The sequence below is a fragment of the Taudactylus pleione genome, unplaced genomic scaffold, assembly GCF_031769625.1.
Source record: "Taudactylus pleione unplaced genomic scaffold, aTauple2 ptg000216l, whole genome shotgun sequence".
NCBI lineage: Eukaryota > Metazoa > Chordata > Amphibia > Anura > Myobatrachidae > Taudactylus > Taudactylus pleione.
This window is the reverse complement of record NW_028284618.1, coordinates 7,634,206-7,661,423: the sequence shown is the minus strand read 5'-3', so window position 1 is coordinate 7,661,423 and position 27,218 is coordinate 7,634,206. Positions and strand designations below refer to the sequence as shown.

General features: G+C 43.6%; 1 protein-coding gene across 3 annotated transcripts in view; it reads left to right on the top strand.

Moving 5' to 3' along the window:
* Positions 1-20,480, top strand: part of RSU1 (Ras suppressor protein 1) — a 163,643-nt gene extending 143,163 nt beyond the window's left edge. For 2 of the 3 annotated variants that reach the window (XM_088478659.1, XM_088478658.1), the window contains exon 9: positions 17,495-20,480. In XM_088478659.1, coding sequence (XP_088334785.1) covers positions 17,495-17,597 — 103 coding nt within the window. In that variant the 3' untranslated portion in view covers positions 17,598-20,480. The remainder of the gene's footprint in view (positions 1-17,494) is intronic. The other variant, XR_015879290.1, reaches the window with a different exon arrangement.
* Positions 20,481-27,218: the final 6,738 nt, after the last annotated feature.

Sequence of the window (27,218 nt, the reverse complement as noted above, 5' to 3'; positions counted from 1 at the left end):
CTTAGAGGTGTGAACAGACTGCAATGTGCGAACGGATCATTTGAATAGCCACCCCTTGTTTTTGAACGAACGACCGCAAATAGCGAACGGCTCTGAATGAGGGCCAATGTTTCCAGAGCATGCGCAGTGTATTACGCCCCGCAGAGGGTTGTACATTACCTCTACATCGCTTGATCTTGCACTCACTGTGTTCCAGAGCATGCGTAGTGTAATACACCCTGCAGATGGCTGTGCATTTAACACTACATCGCTTGACCTTGCGCACGCTGTTTTCCAGATCATACACAGGTCGAAAACACTAATGATACGCCCCGCAAATAGCTGTGCATTAAACTATTTTGTCTTTCCTTTCCTAGAATGCTGAAGCTTGTAGAATGCAGGGTTTTCAGCTGCGTGAACGAATATAATATAAAATCAGAGGTTGCTTACTCACATATTCTGTCCCAAATAGACGTTGCTTGATTTGGTGACCGGCACGTGGTGTATAATTAAAAATTACAGAAATACCAACACGGTAATATATATTGAAGTGATAAAACGTCAATTCCCATATTGGATCTTTATCAAGCTCATATAACAAGTCTTCCATCAAAGTAACCTGTGACTATGTAATTTAGCCATTGTGTGTTTACATTTAGTGAAATGTGCCACGTTAAATTGATAAATCAATGAACACTGCTGTAGGCCACTGTCGATCAACTTTTGAGCACTCTAGTGGTTGTGCCATCCATATATGTTAATAGAAAGGCACTGTATAACTAACCCCATAATGCCTCTTGCACATCAGCCTTTATTTATTGTTCACTGTAAAAACCCAAAATAGTGTGTAGAAATGTGGACCCCGTCACTAAAAACTGGCAATTAACTTTTAAGATTAAGCCAATAAACTGAGGTTGTGGGTTCAATTCCCACCACGGCCCTAACTGTGCAGATTTTGTATATTCTCCCTGTGCTTGCGTGGGTTTCCTCCGGGTGCTCCGGTTTCCTCCTACACTCCAAAAATATACTGGTAGGTTAATTGGCTCCCACCAAAAAAATTAACCCTAGTGTGTATGTGTGTGCATGTACATGTGGTAGGGAATATAGATTGTAAGCTCCACTGGGGCAGGGACTGAAGTGAATGGCCAAATATTCTCTGTAAAGCGCTGCGGAATATGTGTGCGCTATATAAATAACTTGTAATAAAATTAAATAACCTGCTTGCCCAGGTGTGTGATGCATTCCAGCTGTATGTCACTAGATTGATATATCCTTATTACATTAACATGGTCACAGGTCGATTGGTTACATTGTTTGATTGAATCATGCCTTTTGGGTGGTGGAAATAGCTGGTAGATAATGAAACTTATATGTAGCCCTTGTTAATAATCCTGAGTGGCATTTGATGCAATCCTCGGGCATTTTTTGTTCATTTCAGCATGGAATGTATGAACAATTAGGTATTTTTACAATATAAGGAGTGGAAATCCAGGTTATACAAGGTGAGTCAGAGATCAGTGCATTGCACCCTATGCATTTTGTGCCTTTTATTATAGGGCTTTCTCAGGGTTATCTGTAAAGACGTTTATAGATGTATACAACTGCGGTATCTACACACCAAAGACAGTCCAGCAACAATAGGAACACTTTAAATAAAGACGCTACTTTCAACTAGAGATGTGCGGGTCCAATTCTCAGAGAACCGACGACAACCGAATTTATGGGATCCGAGTCGAACAGAGGCTGAGTTCGGAATCACTTTGGGGTACAGAGTCGAACCAAGTTCCGGTTTGGATCTTCCTGCGGTTCAGAACGCTGATTTAAAAAAACAACTCTGGTTTTGGATTGCATGCTAACAGGCCAAAATGACGTCATTTTAGCTGTTTTTTTTATTTTTTAAATACAGATCCAAAACCAAAACAAAACACATGGGCTCGGCGCACATCTCTATTTATGTGATCAAACATATTTCACTATCTGGTCGCCATATACTGTATATTGCACGCACATACGCCTCTTGAAATGGCAAACATGCTCCGGTTGAGATCTTTGGAAATGCCGCTTAGACTTGGGGAAGCACTTAACTCCAGATCCTTGCAAATTATTGTTGTTCTTTTTTTGATCTTGTGTAATAATACCTCGTTATTTAGGTTGCAGCACAGGAACACGGCCTAGACAGACAGCAGTTTGAAATATGATATATACTTTATATTGACAGGTGTAAATTAGTAACTGTAGAAATTCACACAAAATCATATACCTTTATTTCTAGAAATGTATATCCATAACCCCCCCATAAATAGTGGTGTAGAAATGTAACATGCCGTGTCTGAGATATGTCATCTTATTGTCAGAATAACATCCTTTCCTCTGGAGTCCATCCATTACTTGTAGAATTAAATAAAAAACATTTCTTAACTGGACTTTTGAAAGTGATTTTAGAATTTCATATTTTGCTACCTGGGGGCAAGTTTTTTTTTTTTAGCAAAAACATTTCATTGTAATGCATATGCTCATATCTGATTGTCTACGGCAGGAATGGGGAACCTCAGGCCCGGGGGCCGTATAAGGCCCCCGGAATCATTTGGTCTGGCCTAGAATGGCACCCTGCAGCCAGAATCTATGCAGCAGTGCCACCTGGAGCATCCTTAAGATTCTTCAGACGGTTACACCGCTGCCCTTACAGCTCCCTGGAGCATCCTCAGGAAGATCCGGGCATTGCTATTATCACCGGCGATTGTGGCCCAACCCCCGTGTGACATCACACCGAGGGGCCGTGGTCTACATCGGGCCCGCGAATAGTGTTACATATGTCAAAATGGCCCTTGGCAGAAAAAAGGTTCCCCACCCCTGGTCTACGGTCTTATATATTTTTTTATTGATTATATGTTAAAATAGAACCTAGTAGGGAGGGAGATTAGTCCATTGACATCCACAGATATATTTTTGAAAATATTAAAGCCCTTCGATAATTTCGGAGGTGCCTGAGCTCCTGGCATGTAACCTGTCCTGGATCTGGTCGTTGAGATGTTTGTGTAGATACAATTTTGTACAAAAGTTTTCTTCTTGTACTAAATGTCCCTAAAGCTAATGTCTGTAGCTTCTCTCTTCAGCAGACTTTGCTTTTTCTCTGAAGATGTTTTGTTGTTGTTGCTAATTGGTGGATACTATTGTTTGCCGCTCAGAGAGCCTGTGCCAGACCCATTGACCGAATGCAGTATGAAATATGGGTAGATGAAAAATATGGATCTGCACGTAGCTATTCCACTCTTGTTAGTAGCACATTAATGTGATATATTATTCTGCAACTTAGATTACAGCATATCATTTATTTTATAAATGCATTGATCACTTAGAAAATGCACTATTCTACCTGCTATGTTCCATGATTGGTCACTGTAAGCGCGGATATCAGGGCCCTCTTCCCTCATGTGCTTTCCCTTCCCTCACTTATGCCATCATCTCCTCCCCACTGCCAACAAAGACACCAAACCTCTGGGATCGGCCAACCTGCTGCTTATTTGGGTCTTATGACTTTTGCTACAGCAGTGTTTATAAGCCTTGTCCATGTTCTGCAATGTTTTGTACAATAATGCGAGCCATACATGTACAGCCCCGATTCCCCGTTCTGCTAAATCGTTCTACTGTTCAGCGATCAAAAACGCCTATCCACGACATCGATGATCGGCTATTTGTTTGCTGTTGTCTTGGGCAAGATGATACACTGAACAGAGTTGGGCCACATGACTCAGGTCAGTGGAGTGTCTTGAGACAGTGTCTCGGCACATGGCTCTTTGGATTCTGCAGACTGCACACTCTGCAGTGCATGAGTGCAGAGACTGGGGCAGTGCAGCAGGGACTCAGGGAGGGCTGACTCAGTCCTCCGGGAACGGGTCGGCTCTCGAGTCTAAGTCTGCAGCAGCAGCCTGCCCTGAGCAGAATCATTCAGTACTCCCTCCCAGAGGGGTGTCACCCAGAGCGCTGCTGCCCAATCACAGTGTGGCTGTGCACAGTAAGTGAGACTGACTGACAGAGACTAGAGAGGTGACTGTCTCGACACACCAAACTTTGAGTGCCTCGAATCATTCGAATGTCTAAATGATTCGAGTCATTGTGTTGAGACAGTCACTCACTAGACATCTCTAGTCTGCTGATCGGGGAAAAACAGCCTGTCAAAAATCCCTAACTGGCGGATCCCAATTATTCTTTGGTCAAGATTAGCGAATTGAGGATTTCTAATTTGCTGGATTTCCCTGACCTTTGTGACGGCAGAATGGGGATGGGTTCAATCCATTGTAGATCTGTGGGCTGAATTGGTCACTTTTTTCATATTTTGGCCATACTGTTTCTGTTTATGTACATTGTTAGGCACTGCTGACTCCTTATAAATAAAGGATGATCATAATATCTAGGTATGTAAATATGTATTCATCTTTTCTTTTATTCCCACTTTTCTCAATGTGCACCTAAACAAAAGCAGTAAACATTTAAAAGGTGCATTTGACTAAGGGCAGATCACGTTTGAGCTCAGTGAAGTAGAGTGGGGCTTAGTGGTGCATTGGGGGTGGGTTCATTTAAATTCCCTTCCCAATGCACCAGCTTTAAAAAAAATAATCAAAAACACATTGTTGAGCTTCTGCCATTGGTGGTGGGGAACCTTTGGCTATGTAGCATCAATGACAAAACCATGGCTCATCGATGCTTGCTAATCATCTATGTTCGATGGCCATTATTAGGACAGAGCTACATGTGGCAAGGGCAGTGACATGATGTGACGTGAGGAATGGAAGCAGCAGGAAGACACACACTTAGAGTTATATAGTAGAAGACACAGCGTCCCCCAGCAGCACAGAATATATCATATCATGTGTGATGATATTCATAAGGACAGGGCTTTATGTGACAGGGACATAAGAGGAGGAGGGGGGGAATTGATGCAGTAGGAAGCCTTAAACTGAGTGGAAGGAGCAGTGTCCCCCAGCAGCACAGAGTATATCAGAAAATGTGTGAAGGAGGACAGAGAGGTAAGTATTAGATAATATGGGTGCAGGGTGTGCAGTGCGGGCCCCCCCTGGACCCAGGGGCCCGTGTGCACCGCACACCCTGCACCCAATATAGATATTCTCCTGGATGTATAGTAGAAGGAGCAGGGTTCCCTAACAGTTTTTAGTCATGTGGGACTTCTGTAAAACGCGTATATGAATGTTGGTGTTCATCTCACACCTGTATGACACAGCTTTTCCTCCACTGTTGTGGTTAACGCAAATCATACTTCTGGTTGAATTCGAGATATAATGCAATTGTCCAGAATTGTTTTCCTTACTAAAACATTATTAAAAGTTCTCAAGTTTCAATTCAGTACTGGCATTGTGATTTGCTTGACATGTTTATTGTTTTAATACCTATTACTGCTATTTATGGATAGACACTAGAACAAAAAGCAATGTGCAGCCTATTCACAGCCTCACTGAATCCCAGTAATATCGTCCAGAGCTTCTGCAGGTCTGTGTAGTGCCAGCTGCTTTGGTCTCTAAGAGTACGTCATCAGCAGTCATTGTCCTGTTGATGAGATTTTTATTGGCGTTGCATTACTATGATTGAGTGATTTAAGGTCAGGAAACTTAGGCAAAAACTTTGGCATACCTTTCATACAACTGCATTTACTGATGCCTCAAATAAGCACCTACACGGCTGTATCCTATAGATTGTAAGCTTGCGAGCAGGGCCTTCCTACCTATATATCTGTCTGTTATTACCCAGTTTTGTTCTATTAATGTTTACAATTGTAAAGCGCAACGGAATATGCTGCGCTATATAAGAAACTGTTAATAAATAAATAAAATAAATGTCCCTCCCATTATACAGTACCTTCAGATGCATCCAAGCATTTACTTCTGTACCATAGCTGTAGTGCTCCTCACTGTTACTACAGTGTGGGTGGGAGTCTCTGTGTATACAGCAAGATGATAGCTGTCTACCATCTGGGTCTAAGTGCAGCCTTCCTGATTACTGGGTAATTAGTAAGCCTAGGATTCTTAGGTTCTAACCTATTCTAATCTTTTCCCATTATACTCAAAATTTCAGTTTCGTTTTATGTATCAGGGAGATAACATACTTGATTTCTACAGGACCTAAAATGACCTAATCTGGGTGTTAGTACCTAAAATTACCTATTTTGACTGTTAGAACCTGAAAAGACTGATTCTGTTACTTAGGTTGAAACCAGAGCCATAACTAGGGTAGGGTCCTGTTTATTATCATTCTGACTTGTAGCTTCCTTTTCTTTCATCCCCAGCATCTCCTAGCTTCCGCTATCTCTTCCCTGGCCCTTCCCCATGAGGCCATGGCCCTTTTTCTTATGTCCCTATTTAAAAAATGGAGGGAGGGGGCGCCAATGCTCTCTCTGGCACAGGGCACCAAAAAGTCTAGCTACAGCTCTGGTTGAAACTATATAAATTTACTGTGGAAATGTGTGAAAAAAGAAGGCAGGCAGTGCCAGCATCACCCTGTGAAATTTGATTTCTGATTTGGATGATACGACGGATGCCTGTGGCAGATACATTGCCGCCATCATGAGTAAGCTCACTTGTGAGGAACCGACTATTCCGCATGTCGTCCTATGCAGGGAGCTTCTACAAACCAACCACTCCAGTGTGTCCATTGCAGTGAGGGATGCCTTACAGGTCTGTAGCAGGATGCAGAGAAGGAGCATGTTATGCTTACTCATGAAAGACAGTGCAGCTTGCATGCTGAAAGCAGATGTGTATAGGCTTTCTACCCTCGTATGCTCCATGTCACCTGTCTAACGCATGGGCTCCACCGGGCAGCTGATGCAATTCGGGAGCAGCATTCCGTAGTCAACAAGATCATTTCTTCAGTGAAGATCTTTCGGAGAGTAATGAATTATATTCAGGGAGAAGCTTTCATCGATACCTCTCCCTCCACAACCTGTAGTGACACGGTCGTGGGTGGGGCTGTCTCTCAACCACAATACATTACGCAGAAAACTATGAGAGCATCATGGAAGTCATTGATGTACTAGATTAACATGAATCTATTGCTATTGTAAATGCAAAGACAGCATTACGCTCAGTGCCAGCTGTACAGGAGTTGAGCTACAGAAAGGCTGACTTTTCCCACCTAGAATGTGCAATCAAGAAGCTGGAAGAAGCAACTCTCCCAATGACAGAAGCGCTTCAGCTCATGCAGGAAGTAAGGAACAAGGTGGCTCCTGGACCAGTTGGGGCATCCATAGCCAAGAAGTTGGAGGCTGTGCTGGCACATAATCCCGATCTCAAGAAGATTAAAAAAGTGGGTCTTGTTCTCTTTAGAGAGAGGGTGCAAGAAACACTCCCTTGGAAGCCTGTGGAAATGCACCCCTTACCTCATATGACGTGGTTTTGGCGCATTCAAGACAGAAGAGGTTTTACTCCTGAAATTCCCTGCTCAGTGTCATGTTAGAAGTAGGAATGTTCTAACTTAGGAGTTTCAAATGAGTAGTTTTCATATATGACACAGTATTTCACATATAATGGTATATTGTACGTCATGGTTAAGCCTCATGATAGGAGTTTCACATAAGTAGTTTTCATAGGTCATTCATATATAATAAACACAGTGTTACAAACCTAATGATATGTTGAGAGGTTTTGTTTTATTTTCATACAAAGTATAAATTCCTAAATTTAACATTTTAAAATCTATAAAATCCTAAAATATAGATTGAAAAAAACTAAATGTTAGTTTTTTTTTTTTTAGATCCTAAAAATCCGGGGCCTAGTAATTCATAATACAGCAAATCTGATTTAGGGCAGCTCCATTAGAAGTACACCTGTCATTCTACATTTCTATCGAAATATGAGAGAAATATTCATTTTCCTGTATGGCCTCTTAATGTTGTAAATAATACCTTTATCGGTCACCATGTCCTATATTGGTCGCCATGTCCTCATTACTATGCAGATGAGGCCATCTTTACTAGTTCATTTTTGAGCTGAGGTCTCCAGGCGCTGTCTGTGACTCTCATTTGATGCAGATAACAGTGACACACTAAAGACATGGGGGAGATGTATCAAAACTTTTAAAGAGTGGAGAAGTTGCCCATAGCAATCTATCAGCTTGTACATAGCATTTATCAAGTACAAAGTATAAAATTATAGGTAGAATCTGATGCTATGGGCAACTTGTCCACTTATTCACTATTTAGAAGTCTTTCTATATCTCCCCCAATGGTCATTTATGAAGCGTAAGACTTACTTGAAGTAAAAGTTATGGTACATTTGCAGAAACAATGCTCACGTCACTGAAAGTGGAAATGAAGGGAAGGGATAAAACACTGGCACCAGAATTTTTAAAGAGAACCAGTTTATTCAGTTTCTAAAACTCTCTCACTGTACATCCTTGCCTGCAACCACAATCAGCTTGTGAAGGAGTTGGTGCAGCTGTGTACAGTTTCCAGCCTTTTCTAATCACAAGTTGTTGTCCATATAGGGAGACTCATGAGTTGTCTCATCCATGAAGGCCCAGACTAGAGGCTAATATCTCCATTGAAACAAGGACACATTCACTAATGTCACCTTTATCCTGTGTAATCGGGAACTACTAAACAATAATTCCTTTGACATCAGTACATATTCTACTTACATAATAATTTTTGCTTAACCATTCAACTGATGTTTTTTCCAGCAACTGTGATGTACGGTATGAGTACAGTATGCCGCCCTGTGATGTACGGTATGAGTACAGTATGCCGCCCTGTGATGTACGGTATGAGTACAGTATGCCGCCCTGTGATGTACGGTATGAGTACAGTATGCCGCCCAGTGATGTACGGGCACAGTATGCCGCGCTGATGTACGTTGTGAGTACAGTATGCCGCCCTGTGATGTACGGTATGAGTACAGTATGCCGCCCAGTGATGTATGTGTACAGTATGCCGCCCAGTGATGTACGGGCACAGTATGCCGCGCTGATGTACGTTGTGAGTACAGTATGCCGCCCTGTGATGTACGGTATGAGTACAGTATGCTGCCCTGTGATGTATGTGTACAGTAGGCCGCCCAGTGATGTACGGGTACAGTATGCCGCGCTGATGTACGTTGTGGGTACAGTATGCCGCCCTGTGATGTATGGTATGAGTACAGTATGCCGCCCTGTGATGTACGGTATGTGTACAGTATGCCGCCCTGTGGTGTACGGTATGGGTACAGTATGCCGCCCTGTGATGTATGGTATGAGTACAGTATATCGCCCTGTGATGTACGTTGTGAGTACAGTATGCCGCCCTGTGATGTACGGTATGAGTACAGTATGCTGCCCTGTGATGTATGTGTACAGTAGGCCGCCCAGTGATGTACGGGTACAGTATGCCGCGCTGATGTACGTTGTGGGTACAGTATGCCGCCCTGTGATGTACGGTATGAGTACAGTATGCCGCCCTGTGATGTACGGTATGTGTACAGTATGCCACCCTGTGGTGTACGGTATGGGTACAGTATGCCGCCCTGTGATGTATGGTATGAGTACAGTATATCGCCCTGTGATGTACGGCATGAGTACAGTATGTCGCCCTGTGATGTACGGTATGAGTACAGTCAGAAATTGCCGGGTCGCCGGGGAGTCAGAGGAGACCCGTTATGCACATGTGTAGAACAGATTTCCTCTTCAAAAACACAGCGGGGTGGTGCAGTTGCACCTTGTCAGCTGAAGCACAGTTGGCTGCGTTTGCATCCCATGTGATCACGTCACTTAAGTGGTTAAGGATTCAGGGCCTGATTCAGCAAGGACGGATGCAGATGCACTCGCCCAGCAGCTGCGAGAATATGCTACTGATTGCATACGCACGGCAATCGCAGCACAAAGATGCAGACGCCCAGCACTACATTATGCCGCCCCCTTTACCGTCCGCTAACGTCCGTACTGATGCGCAAGGCTGATGGAACATCGAGTAACATCGGAGCAGCACGCAGGCTAAAGGCAGACCTGACCCTGCCGCAGGAGTTGAGACTTCCTGCACGCAGAGGGACGCCAGGCTGCGTCCATCATCTCAGTGGCTAATATATGCACGCCCCTGTAACGGGGTGCGACCACTCCCTGTATCCACCCACAAACGGTACTTCCTGTCAATCACTTATCCCTGGGTCTGCGTATTCAGGGCGCTTGCTTTTGCGGTTGCAGTGAGCGGTTCGCGCATGCGCACTGCGACCAAGACTCATGTGCAGACTGCAAACATCGGCCGATTGTGTGCGTCTGCATCCGTGCCTTTCTTTGCTGAATCAGGCCTTCAGTGTGTAAAGTTGTTTCATGGATACAAGACGTCTGCTACAGTAAGATCTGGCATGAAGAGAGCCAGGGCAATCCCAAGCTGAAAACTACAATGAACCGTCTTAAATTTGCCTACATGGAGAAAGGATTTCAGTTAAAAATGTTATGAAAAGTACTATCGAGATGGTGTACTCTGCTGATTATATTACTCTTCTATGGCCTAATATATGGTTTTGTAATGTATAGGAATTGTAGTGCCCCTATTTAATTTTTTTTATATATATACTGTGCAAAAGTTTTAGGCAGGTGTGGAAAAAATGCTGCAAAGTAAGAATGCTTTCAAAAATAGAAGTGTTAATAGTTTATTTTTGTCAATTAACAAAATGCAAAGTGAATGAACAGAAGAGAAATCTAATTCAAATCAATACTTTGTGTAACCACCCTTTGCCTTCATAACAGCATCAATTCTTCTAGGTACACTTGCACACAGTTTTTGAAGGAACTCGGCAGGGAGGTTGTACCAAACATCTTGGAGAACTAACCACAGATCTTCTGTGGATGTAGGCTTACTTAAATCCTTGTTCCTGTGATGTATGGTATGGGTACAGTAGGTACCGTATGCTGCCCGGTGATGTACGGTATGGGTACAGTATGCTGCCCTGTGATGTACGGTATGGGTACAGTATGCCACCCTGTGATGTACGGTATGGGTACAGTATGCTGCCCTGTGATGTACAGTATGCCACCCTGTGATGTACGGTATGGGTACAGTATGCTGCCCTGTGATGTACGGTATGGGTACAGTATGCTGCCCTGTGATGTACGGTATGGGTACAGTATGCCACCCTGTGATGTACGGTATGGGTACAGTATGCTGCCCTGTGATGTACGGTATGGGTACAGTATGCTGCCCTGTGATGTACAGTATGTCACCCTGTGATGTACGGTATGGATACAGAATGCTGCCCTGTGATGTACAGTATGGGTACAGCACACCCTGTGATGTATGGTATGGGCACAGAATGCCACCCTGTGATGTATCGTATGGGTACAGTATGCCGCCCTGTGATGTACGGTATGGGTACAGTATGCCCCCCTGTGATGTACGGTATGAGTACAGTATGCCGCCCTGTGATGTACGGTATGAGTACAGTATGCCGCCCAGTGATGTACGGTATGTGTACAGTATGCCGCCCTGTGATGTACGGTATGTGTACAGTATGCCGCCCTGTGATGTACGGTATGGGTACAGTATGCCGCCCTGTGATGTACGGTATGGGTACAGTATGCCGCCCTGTGATGTACGGTATGAGTACAGTATGCCGCCCTGTGATGTACGGTATGTGTACAGTATGCCGCCCTGTGATGTACGGTATGGGTACAGTATGCCGCCCTGTGATGTACGGTATGAGTACAGTATGCCGCCCTGTGATGTACGGTATGAGTACAGTATGCCGCCCAGTGATGTACGGGATGGGTACAGTATGTCGCCCTGTATTGTACGGTATGGGTACAGTATGCTCTCCTGTGATGTACGGTATGAGTACAGTATGCCGCCTGTGATGTACGGTATGAGTACAGTATGCCGCCCTGTGATGTACGGTATGGGTACAGTATGCCGCCCTGTGATGTACGGTATGGGTACAGTATGCCGCCCTGTGATGTACGGTATGGGTACAGTATGCCGCCCTGTGATGTACGGTATGAGTACAGTATGCCGCCCTGTGATGTACGGTATGAGTACAGTATGCTGCTTTGTGATGTACAGTGTGGGTACAGTATGCCCTCCTGTGATGTACGGTGTGGGTACAGTATGCCGCCATGTGATGTACGGTATGGGTACAGTATGCCGCCCTGTGATGTACGGTATGGGTACAGTATGCCCTCCTGTGATGTACGATATGGGTACAGTATGCCGCCCTGTGATGTACGGTATGGGTACAGTATGCCCTCCTGTGATGTACGGTGTGGGTACAGTATGCTGCTTTGTGATGTACGGTATGGGTACAGTATGCCGCCCTGTGATGTACGGTATGGGTACAGTATGCCCTCCTGTGATGTACGATATGGGTACAGTATGCCGCCCTGTGATGTACGGTATGGGTACAGTATGCCCTCCTGTGATGTACGGTGTGGGTACAGTATGCTGCTTTGTGATGTATGTGTACAGTATGCCGCCCAGTGATGTACGGGTACAGTATGCCCTCCTGTGATGTACGGTGTGGGTACAGTATGCCGCCCTGTGATGTACGGTATGAGTACAGTATGCCGCCCTGTGATGTATGTGTACAGTAGGCCGTCCAGTGATGTACGGATACAGTATGCCGCTCTGATGTACGGTGTGGGTATAGTATGCCCTCCTGTGATGTACGGTGTGGGTACAGTATGCCCTCCTGTGATGTACGGTGTGGGTACAGTATGCCCTCCTGTGATGTACGGTATGAGTACAGTATGCCACTCTGTGATGTGTGAGTACAGTGTGCCGCCCTGTGATGTACAGTGTGGGTACAGTATGCCGCCCTGTGATGTACAGTGTGGGTACAGTATGCCGCCCAGTGATGTACGGGTACAGTATGCCCTCCTGTTATGTACGGTGTGGGTACAGTATGCTGCTTTGTGATGTATGTGTACAGTATGCCGCCCTGTGATGTACAGTGTGGGTACAGTATGCCCTCCTGTGATGTACAGTATGAGTACAGTATGCTGCTTTGTGATGTATGTGTACAGTATGCCGCCCTGTGATGTACAGTGTGGGTACAGGGTGCCGCCCTGTGATGTACGGTTACAGTATGCCGCCCTGTGATGTACAGTGTGGGTACAGTATGCCACCCTGTGATGTATGTCACTTTGTACATATTCTTTGCATGAAATGTTGGGATGTCATATACCTATTTTTACTGCTAGACACTATTATTATACTGCTAGATGCTATTACAGGTTGAGTCTCCCATATCCAAATATTCCGAAATACGGAATATTTTTAGCATGACTGAGATAATGAAACCTTTGATTTTTGATGGTTCAATGTACACACACTTTGTCTAATGCACAAATTATTAAAAATATTGTATAAAATTACCTTCAGGCTGTGTGTATAAGGTGTATATGAAACATAACTGAATTTCATGTATGTGCACAAACTTTGCTTGAGCCACAAAAATATTGAAAATATTATATAAAATTACCTGCAGGCTGTGTGTATAACATGTATATAAAACACAAATGCATTCTGTGTGTATATTGGGGTCCCATTCCAAAGATATTTCATTATGATATGAAAATATTCCAAAATACGGAATATTCCGTTATCCAAAATACCCCTGGTCCCAAGCATTTTGGATATGGGAGACTCAACCTGTATTATACTGAGTGCAGGGTGTGGGACAGTCGCACTTATTCATGGGGCCAGCAAAGTAGTAACCACTACTCATTCAGCATAGTGCCACAAGGTTACCAGGACAGTTAGTTGTGTCATTGAGAATGTGTAACTTATTGAAAAAAAAAGAAACTGCATTGTGTCCAATAAAGTATTCGCTTTAGTCAGTTCCAGTGCAAATTCAGACTAATGACCGCAAGTATCCAATTACAGCTCAGCCACTTGCACCACATTAGTGAATTAATCTTGCTTCCTTTTATTAAGGAGGAATTTGATGTAATTAATGCTTTCACTCCTCCACCCCTGGACACAGCCTGCAGCTGTATTGCACACACTATTGTCTTGAAACTAGTATAGAGAATTCCATTATATTGCAAATCTATTTTTCAGAATAAAAATAGACTTTAAACCATGTATTAGTATTACCATTTTGTACATCTCAAGCACAAATATGATCATGTGATATATTAATAGAAAACTCTGCATTACAAAATAGCAGTCGGTCACTTGAAGTGGTTATGTGACATACTGGTGATGCAGACAGGAGCCAGGAGACAGACTGGTAGCACTGACTCTTATGTCAGATACCACTAATTCATGGCTTGTACCTGTCACCCTGGGCTTGGCTTTCTTTAATATGTCAAATGACATTTGATAAGCAGCTACCTGACCCTCTTCTTAACGGCTTCGTAATGCTGAAATGCTCTCAAACCTTGTTTTTTCCCCTTTATTTGTGTTGAATGTACAGTAGGGACGTGAATGTAAAAATCTGTTTTCTATATTTGGAGAAGGACCTGTCTATTGAATATTGTGCGCTTTCTGTACTCGTAGTAACTGTCAGCTGCAAGTGTTGTTTAGTCAGGGCCGTAGCTAGGGTAGTGCGGCCAGCCAGCGCACAGGGCACCACAGATCAGGGGGCGCTGTTTGGGCCTGTCAATTTTCCTGATTATTATTCTTCTCACTTGCAGCTTCCTCTTCTTTTGTCCCCAGCATCTCCTGGCCTCCCCTATATGGCCCTTCCCCATGGGGTCGTGGCCCTTTTTCAGGTGCACTATCTTATGCCTCTGATTAAAAAATGGGGGGGCGCCAATGCTCTCTCTGGCACAGGGCACTAAAAAGTCTAGTTACGGCTCTGGTCTGATGCATCTAAACCTATAGTAGATAAAGTTATCGCACCAATCAATAACCTGATTTTGAAACAATCCGGTAAAATGTTCATATTTTCAGGTCGACCTTCTGGATTAAGCTTTAATACAAATATTTATCTTTTCCATTTAGTTTTATGAACAGTCACTCATGTAACGTGCCGTCTCCCCAGGACACATGAAGCCAGGTTTGCCCCAAGTGCCCGCTATTCTAATTGCTGAATGCTTTGTCAACATGCAATCAGTACTACTTATTAATGTGGCATTGATGTGTTGATAGCGGTGCCTGTACAATCCATCATGCGGGGAGAGCTGGGGAAAATCCTGACAGCATTATTCTGTCACATTATTCAGCCCTCGGGTATTCAGGCAAAACTTTACGCTGCACCGTTTAATGTCTTCATCGTGTGCCAGTACTGCTGGTGATGTGCAAATATTAACCTTCTCACTTCTAATACGTTATGTAATTTATACAGTGAGAATGAAACCTCTATATGTAGTAAAAGTATTTCTATTTGAGATCTCAGATCAATTGTAATCCCCCTGGACAGCGCTGTGGCACAGTAGGCAGCATTGCTATATTACTTTATTTCGGCCACAGGTTAAAGTCCAAACTATCGGTGTGAAGATTGTACATTCTCCCATGTTTGTGCGTTGCATGTGTTTCCTAGCCCATACCACCCAACCATCCCGATTGCAGCGGGACAGTCCCTCATTTTGGGCGCTGCCCCCTGTCCCAGTGCTGGGGGTGAACCCCAGGGCACAGCCTAGATGCTAAGGGAGTGCTAGGCATGCCCCAAGAGTGATGGTAACACCTCTGTTTGGGCGAACACACCTTTGGGGTGCGTGGGGTCCCGATCTTTAACTCCCAAATGTTGGGAGGTAAGTTACCACTATCCAAAAATCCACATGGTGAATCACTGCAATGTATTTGCTTGTATGTGACCTCATGTACTAAATATAGTACAATTTCTTCCTAGCTTCCTACGGTGCTTTTTACCTTCGTGTATATACAGTATATTGCCAGGCAGAGTTGTTTGGCTGTGTTACCCCGGGATATGACCCAGTTCTGCATTGGCAGCTAATGCTCTTTGTGCCGTATCCAGGCAACTACAATAACATTCTTTACTTGATGATAAAACACATGGCTAAAAAAAAAACTTACAACGTTAAAGCAATGCTTCTTGAAAAAGTTACAGGAGGAGATATACAAGCAAAGTATTTATAGGTATGTTTTGGGGATAACCCCTTTAAATGTAATAACATTTTCTTTTGCACAGATGCCACAGATTGTATTAGTATGATGCTTTATGTCTGCATAATATCTTTCAGTGATTAAGCACAACCCATAAGAAAAGACGGTCAGCTTATCTTTACACAAAGGCCACATGTAGCGTGTTGTCATTTGTGAGCTGCCTGTGCAATTAGAAAGTAGAATTTAGGCTATTATTAAGTTAATTTGCAGGTTCCTGTTGTATAGATGTTTCTGGAAGGAATAGCCAGTAAAACTGCATCTTATTTAGTGAATTTTATTCTTATTTGGATTAATTATAGGGATTTTACTTAAAATAATGAAAGAAAAAACAATTTGGGTAATTTTGGCGCAGCCAGTGGTATAGGTACTGTAAGGTTCGCCAGCCTTCAGCTAGGGCTTGTGAGTGCCACTTTTATGGGTTGTCAGGCATGCTGGCACTTGGAGGACCACCAGGCAACTCCCATGCTGTGACCAATCAGGATGCTCCCATTCACTCCTTTGGCATAGTCTGTAATGGGCATGTCATCCATAGGAAGCGGTTATGCGACATTTATCAGTGGGGTTTTATTGCCAAAGACAATGCCTACATGGACCAAAGAGAACCTTTCCAAGGGATTGGAAAACAGCGGTGGATTTATGGCAGATTTACAGGGGGCTAAGAGTTTACAAACTGATGGGCATCGACGGTGGCTTTTAAAACACAGTCAAGACTGATGCTTAGTAAATACTGTATTTTGTCCCCGCAAACCGCCAGCCCATCAGTTTCCACCCTTAGTAACAGCTCCACGTCGTGCAATCCTTACTCATATTTTTTTCCTCTATGTATTCCCAGTTGTTTCTTATTTCAGCCATCCACCCCCTCCCATTCCACACTGTAGACTGATATGGAGACTTGCCTCTCTGTCCTCTCAGGGCATGCCAGAAGCCCGTATTGTGGCTGGGCCTGTGGTACCAGTGAGAAATTCCATCTAATACTAAAGTCAGCTATCCCATAACCTTATGCAATTGTAACACATTTTACTACTTTTAGTCTATAGCAATGATAAAAAGTCTACATGGTATTTAATACACTTTTAACAGACAATAGGATATCATATATATATTTTTATAAAATAAATATAATTTTTTTTTATTTTTTTTTCTAAATGGTGTGGGCACATACCAAGGGCACCCCAGATGGTTATATATATGACATTCTATTTTCTGTTAAAAGTTATATATATATAGCACCCCAGATGGTTATATATATGACATTCTATTTTCTGTTAAAAGTTATATATATATATATATATATAACTTTTTTTTCTTTTTTAATTATTTATATATATTATAGTGTATTTATTTTGATTAGCTTAATTTGTATAGTATAATTTTCTTGCACTTGTTCATGACCAATTTACTGTTTTAGTCTTTAATAAATGTTTTGCTTTTCTTCTGTGTGTATATAATATCTGTTCCCTCATTTCCGTCTCTTAGCCTCTACGGAAGACACATGCAGGCAAACCCAGAACCGCCAAAGAAGAACAATGACAAATCCAAGAAAATCAGCCGCAAGCCTTTGGCAGCAAAGAATAAATAGATTATCGATAGGTGCTAAGATTTCACTGCCGATCTCTGCATGTGCCTGGTTATTCCTATTTATTCCTTGGCATATCACGTCAGGGGACAGCCAAGAAGGTTTTTAAGACCGTAATAGTATTGACCTTGTTTGCCTTACTTACTGTATAATCATGCTTGAGGACAAAAAAACAAAACATTATTAGCTATGTGTGTTTGTAACTGTTACACTTTTATATTTAATTATATACGCCTTCACAGATATTCGTATCACATTATGTTTATTTTCCATATGTGGCTTTTATGTATCAGTCATATAAAAAAAACTGTTTTACAGTAATCCTGCCATACAAAGTTATAGTCATTGAAAATAGTGTCGCATTCCCTTATCTACATGGCACACGGTATTTAGAAATCACTTTTGTTCAGAGCGATCCTGAGTGGCGTAGCCAAGGGAGGTGCAGGGGGTGCGGCCGCTCCCCAAGCTGAAAATATGTACCAGTTTCAGCACCTGCGCCGGTCCTGGTGGGAAGTGGCCGAGTCTGGATGATGATGCTCTTCTGCATCATCAAAATAAGCGCCCACCAGGGTCATAGTGAGTGGAGCATGCGCTCCTGATGCAGGAAGTGCCAGGGGGCGCTGCCAGGGCCACGATTGTCTATGTGATCCCTGGCAGACAAACAGCACTAAGATGATGGGGGGGGTATTGGAATCTCTCCCACTCCTGTGCAAAGCCGCATGCAGCCCATTGCCATAGACAGCATGTGGACACTGGGCCTGATTCTGTAAGGATCGTGATTGAAAGCTGCACGCAGGCAGCTTTGCAATTGCAATCCTCGCAGGCATAGTAATGTACAGGCGGTTATTCTGCGTACCATGGGCCGGCTGTGGTGACCCATGGGGCCAGAACGGGTCTCAAACATCGGGAATCTGCGTTCAGCGGCATCCCGGCAGAGGAGGAAATCCCGATCGTCCGAGGTAGGTATTTACTAATCTAACTCTACCCCCTAACCCTCCCTTAGGGGTGCCTAACCCTAACCTTCCTCCCAAGTGCCTAAACCTAACCCCCCCCTTCGCCGCCTAAACCTAAGTCCCCGGGATGGGGGGGGGTGCCTAACCCTAACCCTCACTTTCCCTAGCCTAAACCTAACCCTAAGTCCCCCTTCCCGGGAACCCTCCCCCCCCCCCCCTCCCCGCGGCTGTCAGCGTCCGGCTTACCTTTGATCGGGATGCTGGGCTCCCAGCGTAGGTAAATTGACAGGCATCGAGATTTCGACGCCTGTCATTTAACCCTTGCCGGGATTAGACAGTCGGGAAGCCAGCGGTCGGGATTCCCTCCGTCGGCTTCCGAAATGCATCCCGCGTTTAGCAGTTCACTGTGCGTAATGAGTGCAGCTGTGTCTGTATCGCCTGCCGCACCCCCTGACCACTTAATGCTGGAGGAGTCTGTACAAATAGGGCATGTGGCGATGTCTGATGGCACAAAATGGGCATATGGATGGGTCTGATGCTATATGAAGGGCATGTGGGGGGGGGGGGGGGTCTGATGAGCCTTATAAGGGGCACGGGGGAAACACCTTGCCCTAGGGATCCTATTTTACCATTGTCGCTTCCACTCAAATGCTGGGAAAAAAAAGTCACAGACACAATATCACTACTTTTATTTTTGCTTTGTTTAACCGAGTATTCACATGGGAGGATTCTAACCATCCCTAACCTCCTGTAGGAAACCGAGTACCCAGGGAAAGACCTAATAAGGCACAGCGCTTTCTGGACCTCTGTAAAAAGAAAGATAAAATAGAAGTCACAACATCTTATTCTCACAAAATACCAACCTGAAGCCTATTGGAGCAGTAGAACATTCACTAAACAAAATATCTATTAAATGTGCTTTGAACAGTTCATAAAGGGACCATTTAATGCAATAGATAACGTGCTGCAAACATCAGGGTGGGAATAATAACACCTAGAATGAGTATAATGCTGGGTAGACACCTGGCTGACCCACAACCTATCTAATGATTGGTTGGTGCATACACACTTACCAATCGTTCGTCTGATGTGTGTGGCCAGCAGTCATTTGCAGATGCCCGCCCACTTGTGACGTCATATTAATTTACTTCTATGGTCGGCCGTACAGACAGTCAGATGTTCACAGACATAACGGGTGTACACACCCTCCGATGGTAGAACAATCTATCGTTCAACTCTAGGTTAAATGTTATATCGTTCAAGTGTGTACCCAGCATAAGTAGAGGTGTTGTTATACTGTAGCTGCCTCCTAGGTGCATGTCCACATACTGTAATTGTCTGCTTTGATACTGTACATCATACTTTTTCTACCAAACTGCAAATACACACGTCATCAGCAAAATGTGCACAAGAGCAGCAAGAGGGGATAATCACATACATTTCACAGTAACATTATATTTTTAAGTAATGTGTAACCTCCCTTAATTAACATATTTTGTGCATAACCTCTTCAATTATGCAGGACCAAGACTTAAAGAGCAGCTACGCAAAGTACTGTAGTAGCTATGAGAAGTGAATGTATGCAGAGGGAAGTACCATTTACCTGTTTATAGTAGTAGGCTATGGCAAGGGTAGGCAAAGTGTGGAACTACACATCCCAGCATCTCGTAACACAGTTTTGCTGTTAGGGCATGCCAGAAATGTGTCAGGGAATGCCTGTATGTGTAGCACAGCATTTTGGGATTATTCTGGATTATTTGAGTAATGAGTAATATTTCCTTGTGTAAAAGTGAATTTTTATTTGACAGATTTTACTTGAAAGATCCTCATTTATTAAAGTGTGTTGCAATGAATCAGCCCATTACTTTTGTCAGCATTCAAAAAGTTTTGACACTGTATAAAGACTAATAAAATGGTAGACTGTTGTATTACATCACCATGATCATATTCCTATTCCTGAACGTACATCTGTAATACATGAAGAATTCACACTGCCGTAACACTCTACATAAAATATCACCAAAAAGAAATGTTATTTGCCCCCTTGATATAAGCACAAATTGCCTTCCTGCGTGCCATGTCTCCCTCTGACGTGTGTGCCACGGACGGCTCTAATAGAGGTCATCCTGCGGGAGAAGGAATGGGTTTAGGAAATGTGACGCACGCAGATTAGCTGGCTCTGATTGCATGTATGTGCTGACATTTCATAAGGAGATTAAAGCGTGACGTTGCAGCATTTTATCATGCATTCTCCGTGTGCTTGTCAAACGTGGTTCTCCTTTTACTTTAAATCAATTCTAAAAGAGTTTATTGCTTGAAAAGTTTAACTGAATTACTTCCAGCACATCTCATGAGCTTCCTACACGCTCTAAGTTCACACGTAATTAATTTTAACACATGAAAAATGTTATTTGTTTTACTTATGTGCCCTCCTGCAAGTTATACTAATTACAATGCTTTTTTTATTTTCATTTTTTGTTTAACCAGGTCTGTAATCGGGAAGAGTGGTATATTTTGATTGACAACAGGTAGAAAGAGTTCCCTGGATATAATTACAGTACAGAGGGGATGCAGTCAGGTTACCGGCGGGCGTTATCCCGCCTGCCGATATCCCGACGCTGCAAGCCCGACTGTACTAAGATAGGCATCGAAATCTTGACGCCTATCATTAGCCTCACTACGAAATCCTGACACCTGGCATACTGAACGAATGTAAGATGGGTGTTTTAGGTTCTAGTCGCGGGGGGGGGTGGTTAGGTCTAGGGACCCCCAGGGAGACTTAGGGTCAGGCACCCCCCCTGGGAGGGTTAGGGTTTAGAAAGGGGGGATTAGGTTTAGGGTGCAGGGAGGGGGTGTTAGGGTTAGGCACCACTAAGGGAGGGTTAGGGTAGGGAGAGGGGCGGGTTAGTGTGCTTACCAGCCCCAGTTGGGATTTGGCTCCTTCTGTCTTTTGGTGTCGGTATATGATTCAGACGCTGGCATTACATACCAATTCCGTACAGAGAGTACATTTTAATTAGCAGTACAGAAGTAAGCCGCAAAGGTTAATCAATGTTTTTGGCATTAGTTGGAGCAAGCCCTGCACAAACTGAAAAAAGGTTTATCTGAAGGTGGATGACCCCTTTATATGTCCAGTTAAGTTTTTAGAATGTATTGGTATAAACTACACCAGTGGTTCCCAAACTGGGTTCTCTCGGGGTACTTGCAAAGGAGCCTCGGGTTGGTGGCCCAGAACTAGATCAAGATATTGATGGCCAATGTAGTAGGAAAAACCTGTGTTTGGTGGTGCCAATCATAAGATATGTGGACAACCAGAGCACAACCCTGTCCACCACCACATACATGAGCCTAAGAATAACAGCTGAACACAAATGACCTAATTGAATAATTTTTCTTACATTTTTCAATAAGAATCCTTTGGCCTAGGGGTGCCGTGGAAAAAATGCTGATACTCTAGGGCGCCGTGATTCAAAATAGTTTGGGAACCACTGAACTACAGCATTAGAATACACTAGGTCAGTGTGAAAATTGCATTAATACTACAGACAATAACTTGTATTACTAAACATTGGCTAGTGAGACCGCTGTGCTTATCCAATGGGCAGGTTGCGATTCATTCGGTGGATTACTAGGGGCCATATTCAGATATGGATGCTAATACAGTCGCACCTGTGATCCTGTACGCAGCTGATGTGAAAATATGCTAATGAGTTAGCCGTTGGGAAATGTATGGAGACGTCAACTGGCGGCTTCGCAGATCCAAGCATGTGCGTCGAAATGCGCAGCAGCGGTCGCAGAACCTCCGATAATCGACCATCTGAGTAACCCTACAGTAGTGCAGAATGGCCGACGGAACTGAGGCATTGGTGCCATATTTTCTGCGTGCGGAATCGCAGATGTAGGCAGATACACGCCGTGAAAATGGTCAAGACTGGCCCGCGTTTTTTGCGGCCACTCCCCGTAGCCGCCTCCCAATGATTCCTGAATGTCAATCAAATCCTCACTGTAAGCGGCATAGCTAAGGCATTGTGGTTCGTGCGCAGTGAGAACATGACCCATGCGCAGTTGCTCGATAGTCGCTCAACTGCGTAAATATCTGCATTGCGTCTACATCTGATTTAGAGCGTAAATCAGCCGAGAGCCCCAGTGCAGAAAGTATTGGTGCACAGACAGACAGACAGCAGGTTACCGGGTACAAACGGGAGGTTGAAACTTTTCTTTATTAAGATTTTTTTTTTTTTAATCCATATAAGAAACAGGATGGGGCAAATAATTTTCCAAATTGGATTTTTTCAAGGTTTGTACGCGAGGAATGAACTGAAGTGGCACTTACATAGATCCCAGAATTAATAATATCAAGACAAATACATAATTAAGCCAATGGGCTCTGCAGATCATAGTCTAATGGACCAACCTAACTCTTTCTGCAAGCTGATTGTGTATGTCACCCACTACAGAGGTATCAGAACATGTTCAAGGCCAATAAATCTGAATACAATCACATCCCCTGCATGTTCCACACACATCTGTCTAACTAATCTGGTATTATTGGTATGACATTGCTGTATAATGTTCAATTTACTCCTACCTCCATAAGGGGAATCGGTATGTAATGCCAGCTGCTGTTTAGCCGCCGGATCAAATACCGACAGCAGCAGGCCGGTGGGTCGAAATCCCGACAGCTGAAGGTAAGTACCCTAACCCTCCCCACTCACCCCCTCCCTAACCCTATAGAAAAAAAGGGGGGTTTTATCCCCTTTTGTTCCTCAGCACACTGAATTATACCTGCAACAATATATGAAGACTATATGGTGATAGAAATTCAGAGATATTAGTTGCTGCATTTGCAAATCCATGGGAAGCTGCTAGGCCACGTCACGGCTTCTCTGTTACTAGCAGTCCCTAACACTAAGGGGTTCATGTCGGGCGCAGGGCACCCCAAAAATGGTCCAGCCCAGGGCATCACACGAAAAAAAGAAAAAGGGTGACAGTGAAGTGTAAAGTATAGATGTGTGAGAATAATTAATGTGTTGAATAAAGGGTTAAAATATGTAAAAAAATTACACTGTGTATTAAGTGGTGATGCCCTGAAGAGGCCCAGCCAGAGTAGCCCTGGAGGCCCTACGCCCAAACGCTAACCCCACAAGTAATATATTTATCAATTATAAGGCCTCATGATAAAGGCACAAATATAAATGCATCCAAATTGAGTGCCAGCTTACCTGGGAGTCACCCCTGGGAACTCCAACTAGAACCAGCATGCCCTCCTAATGCTGGCTCATTCATTCATATAACAACAAACAGAAAATGGCAGGTGCTCAAATCAATATGGCAGTACTCTTCAGGTGCATGAAAGGGAGGGGTCATACCAAGTAGAAAAAAAGGGGGGGTTTTAACCCCCTATTGTTCCTCAGCACACTGAATTGTACCTGCAACAATACATGAAGACTATATGGTGATAGAAATTCAGAGATATTGGTTGCATGCATTTGCAAATCCATGGGAAGCTGCTAGGCCACGTCACGGCTTCTCTGTTACTAGCAGTCCCTAACACTAAGGGGTTCACGTCTGGGGCGCAGGGAACCCCAAAAATCATCCACGGAAAAAGACAGAAGGAGCCAAATCCCAACTGGGGCCGGTAAGCACATTAACCCTCCCCTCTCCCAACCCTCCCTTAGGGGTGCCTAACCTCTCCCCGTTAGTGCCTAAACCTAACCCTCCCGAGGGGTGCCTAACCCCTCTAGTGGTGCCTAAGCCTAACCTCCCCTAACCCTAAGTCCCCCAGGGGTCCCTAAACCTAACCCCCCCCCCCTGTGGCTAGATGCTAAGACACCCAGCATACCTTCGTTCGGTATGCCGGGTGTCGGGATTCCGTAGTGGGGCTAATGATAGGCGTCAGGATTTCGATGCCTATCTTTAGCCCCATGTCGGGATGTAAGTGTCAGGATATCGGCGGGTGGGATAGCGCCCGCCGGTATCCTGACTGCATCCCTCATAGGGCATATGGTGTTACCTAGATACATGAAATTACATGTACAGTGTACAATGTCACCAGGTAAAATCACTATGCTCCCAGACATTACAAGCATTCTAATAGTAGCACACCTCCACCACCTCAATCCCCCTCCCCTTTTGGGGATGGGGGTCAATTTTCCACAACAGGACAGAATGGCCAGACCTATCGATTTATCTTTAATAAAGATACCTTTTGGTCCCCAATAATACTGCTTTCAGACCAAAGTTCCGGGTTTTTGAACACATGGGGTCTACCAGGAATGGGGTCCTGGTAGACCCCATTCTCCCTGAACCCTTGTCAGTCCTGTAAAACAGTGTATGTCATAAGAAATGGATTTTTGTTTTGGCACACAAGGATGTGGTCATGGAAAGCGCTCTACAGCTGCCAATCAGCTCATTTTATGCATGACCCGGGTCAAATGACCACAGCCGAGCCGGGTCGGTCCTGGGTATAACCCTGGTGTCCACCAGGGTCGAGATGCCAGGATACACAACTTGGGTTGACCCATTCACACTAAGCCAGGAAATTCTCTCGCTCCAGAGCTCGCTACAAATGTGGCGGCTGTCGATGTTGATCGACAGCTCGCCCCTTTTTATAGGCTGGGAGGGGAGGTGGCTGGCCAAACGGAGGCGTTCCCGAAGGAATGCCTGCTGTTTGGGGGCAGCCCTACTGACATCACGAGTGATGTCAGTAGTGAGCTTCCAGCTATTAGAGCCGGAAGCTCACTGGGGCTTGCGGCAGACGAGACCCTACCACAAGGGTCTCGTCGCAAGCCCAATGGTCGCGACCATCACCTGGCCGCTCGCAATCAGCCCTAAATCAGGGCCTTCATCGGAAAGGGGTATTCGAGAAATGTTGCTGTTTTTGTTAGGTTCTGTATGCATTTTGCTAAAGCTGAGTTGTTAGGTCACTTCACGAGACGCCTTACAAAATTGTTTGCTTGCATCTTAAATCTCTCTCTGTTAAAATAGCATCTGACATATATAAACAGACTTAATAGAATGCTATGTAGAGTATTGATCAGGTGAAGGCTATCTGCACATAAAATAGAATTTATCTTTCTATAACTATTTCTACAATATATGTCACCTCTCCAACATAAACACTCTGATACAGTAATGGTCTTTTACTAAAGAGTGACCTAAAGACCCTCCTCATTAAGTTTTACATAAAGATAGTGGACAACTTTTCAAATAGTTCCTGTTTACCCCCAGAGACCATTATCAATTCAGATACCCAGTACCCATATCTCAATCCTTGATCTGTATGGATTAAGCACTGAGGGTAACGTCTAATGTTCTTAGCTCCGTTTGAGTCTTAACAGGTCCAAACTACAGGAAACAACTGACCAGTGTGTTGTGTGTTCCTCTGCAATATACTTTTTGTAATAGGAGTGAGAGTTGTTTCTCTGTATTATATGGCTGCCGAGTGGCGATGATCAACACTAGATGGTCGGTGAATGTGCAGGAGAATTTGAGTTGGGGAGGTCCAAGGATCTCCAGATCCACAGCGTCCATTAAATTTATTATACCAGAACTTTTCTAATTTTGGGGCTTTAGGTCCAATAAATGAGTTGAAGATTAACATGATAGAATGTACAATAATTAGATCTCATATCACAAGACTGGCCATTGCTGACTGTGGGTGCAGTCCATTAGTCTCTGGGTTGTCCTACCTAGCTTGGGATAATAATTGGGAGGGATGTTAGAAGGGAGTCTGAATATAACTCTGGTACAATAACTTGTAAGTATACCTTAATCAAAATGATGTATTTCTTATTAAAGAAAATATATTTAAACACAGATTTCAGTGAGATGTCAGAGACTTTTTCACATTTTGATCCAAATGCGTTAATGCATTTTTGTTATGAAATGTATCACATCTTACGGTGTGTATTTTTTTTTTATATTATTATTCTTGAAAGTCAATAGTCAAATATACACACCTAACTTAGTTATTTTTGTGTACGTTAATCAATACATTTAATAGATGCAGAATAATAAGAAAATTGCTTTTTTTTTTTTTTTACTAAGAAGCAGTGTAGTTAATTATTTTTTTTATATATGATATTATTTCATGGTATGGATTACGTGTCCTCCTTCCCACAATAAAGGCATTCAATTAATAAGAGCAGAAACACAATAGCTTTATCAATGATTTATTGCGTGTGCATACTAGATAAAATTACCTATTAAGGACGGCAGACGTGTCATTGAGCAATACCCTCTATGGATTCAGAGATCAATCACTTCACATTCAATACATCCTTCTCAGATACTATATTTCAACCTTCCAGTTAAGCAATTAACCTTTCAATGCTGGAGGACCTATAATGCAATAAACTGCCATATGTCTACATGTTACTTATTCATTCAATGGCATTTAAAGGGGAAGTGTCATATAACATGAAGTGTTAAAGTGTGCTTTTGTCAGTCCCCTATTCCTGATGATGGGGTCATTGTCTGCAAAACATTCCAAAATAGGTCTTACAAGGAGATATATGTACTGTATTTTCTAGATATCAATGACTTCCCTATATTCAGTAAGATGGAAATGAAAGGTTAAAGCTGCATACTCACGGTACGATCTGTACCACCAACAAATTGAAAGATATCTTTCAGTGAAATCATCCTGCCACATCTCTGAACAGGCAAA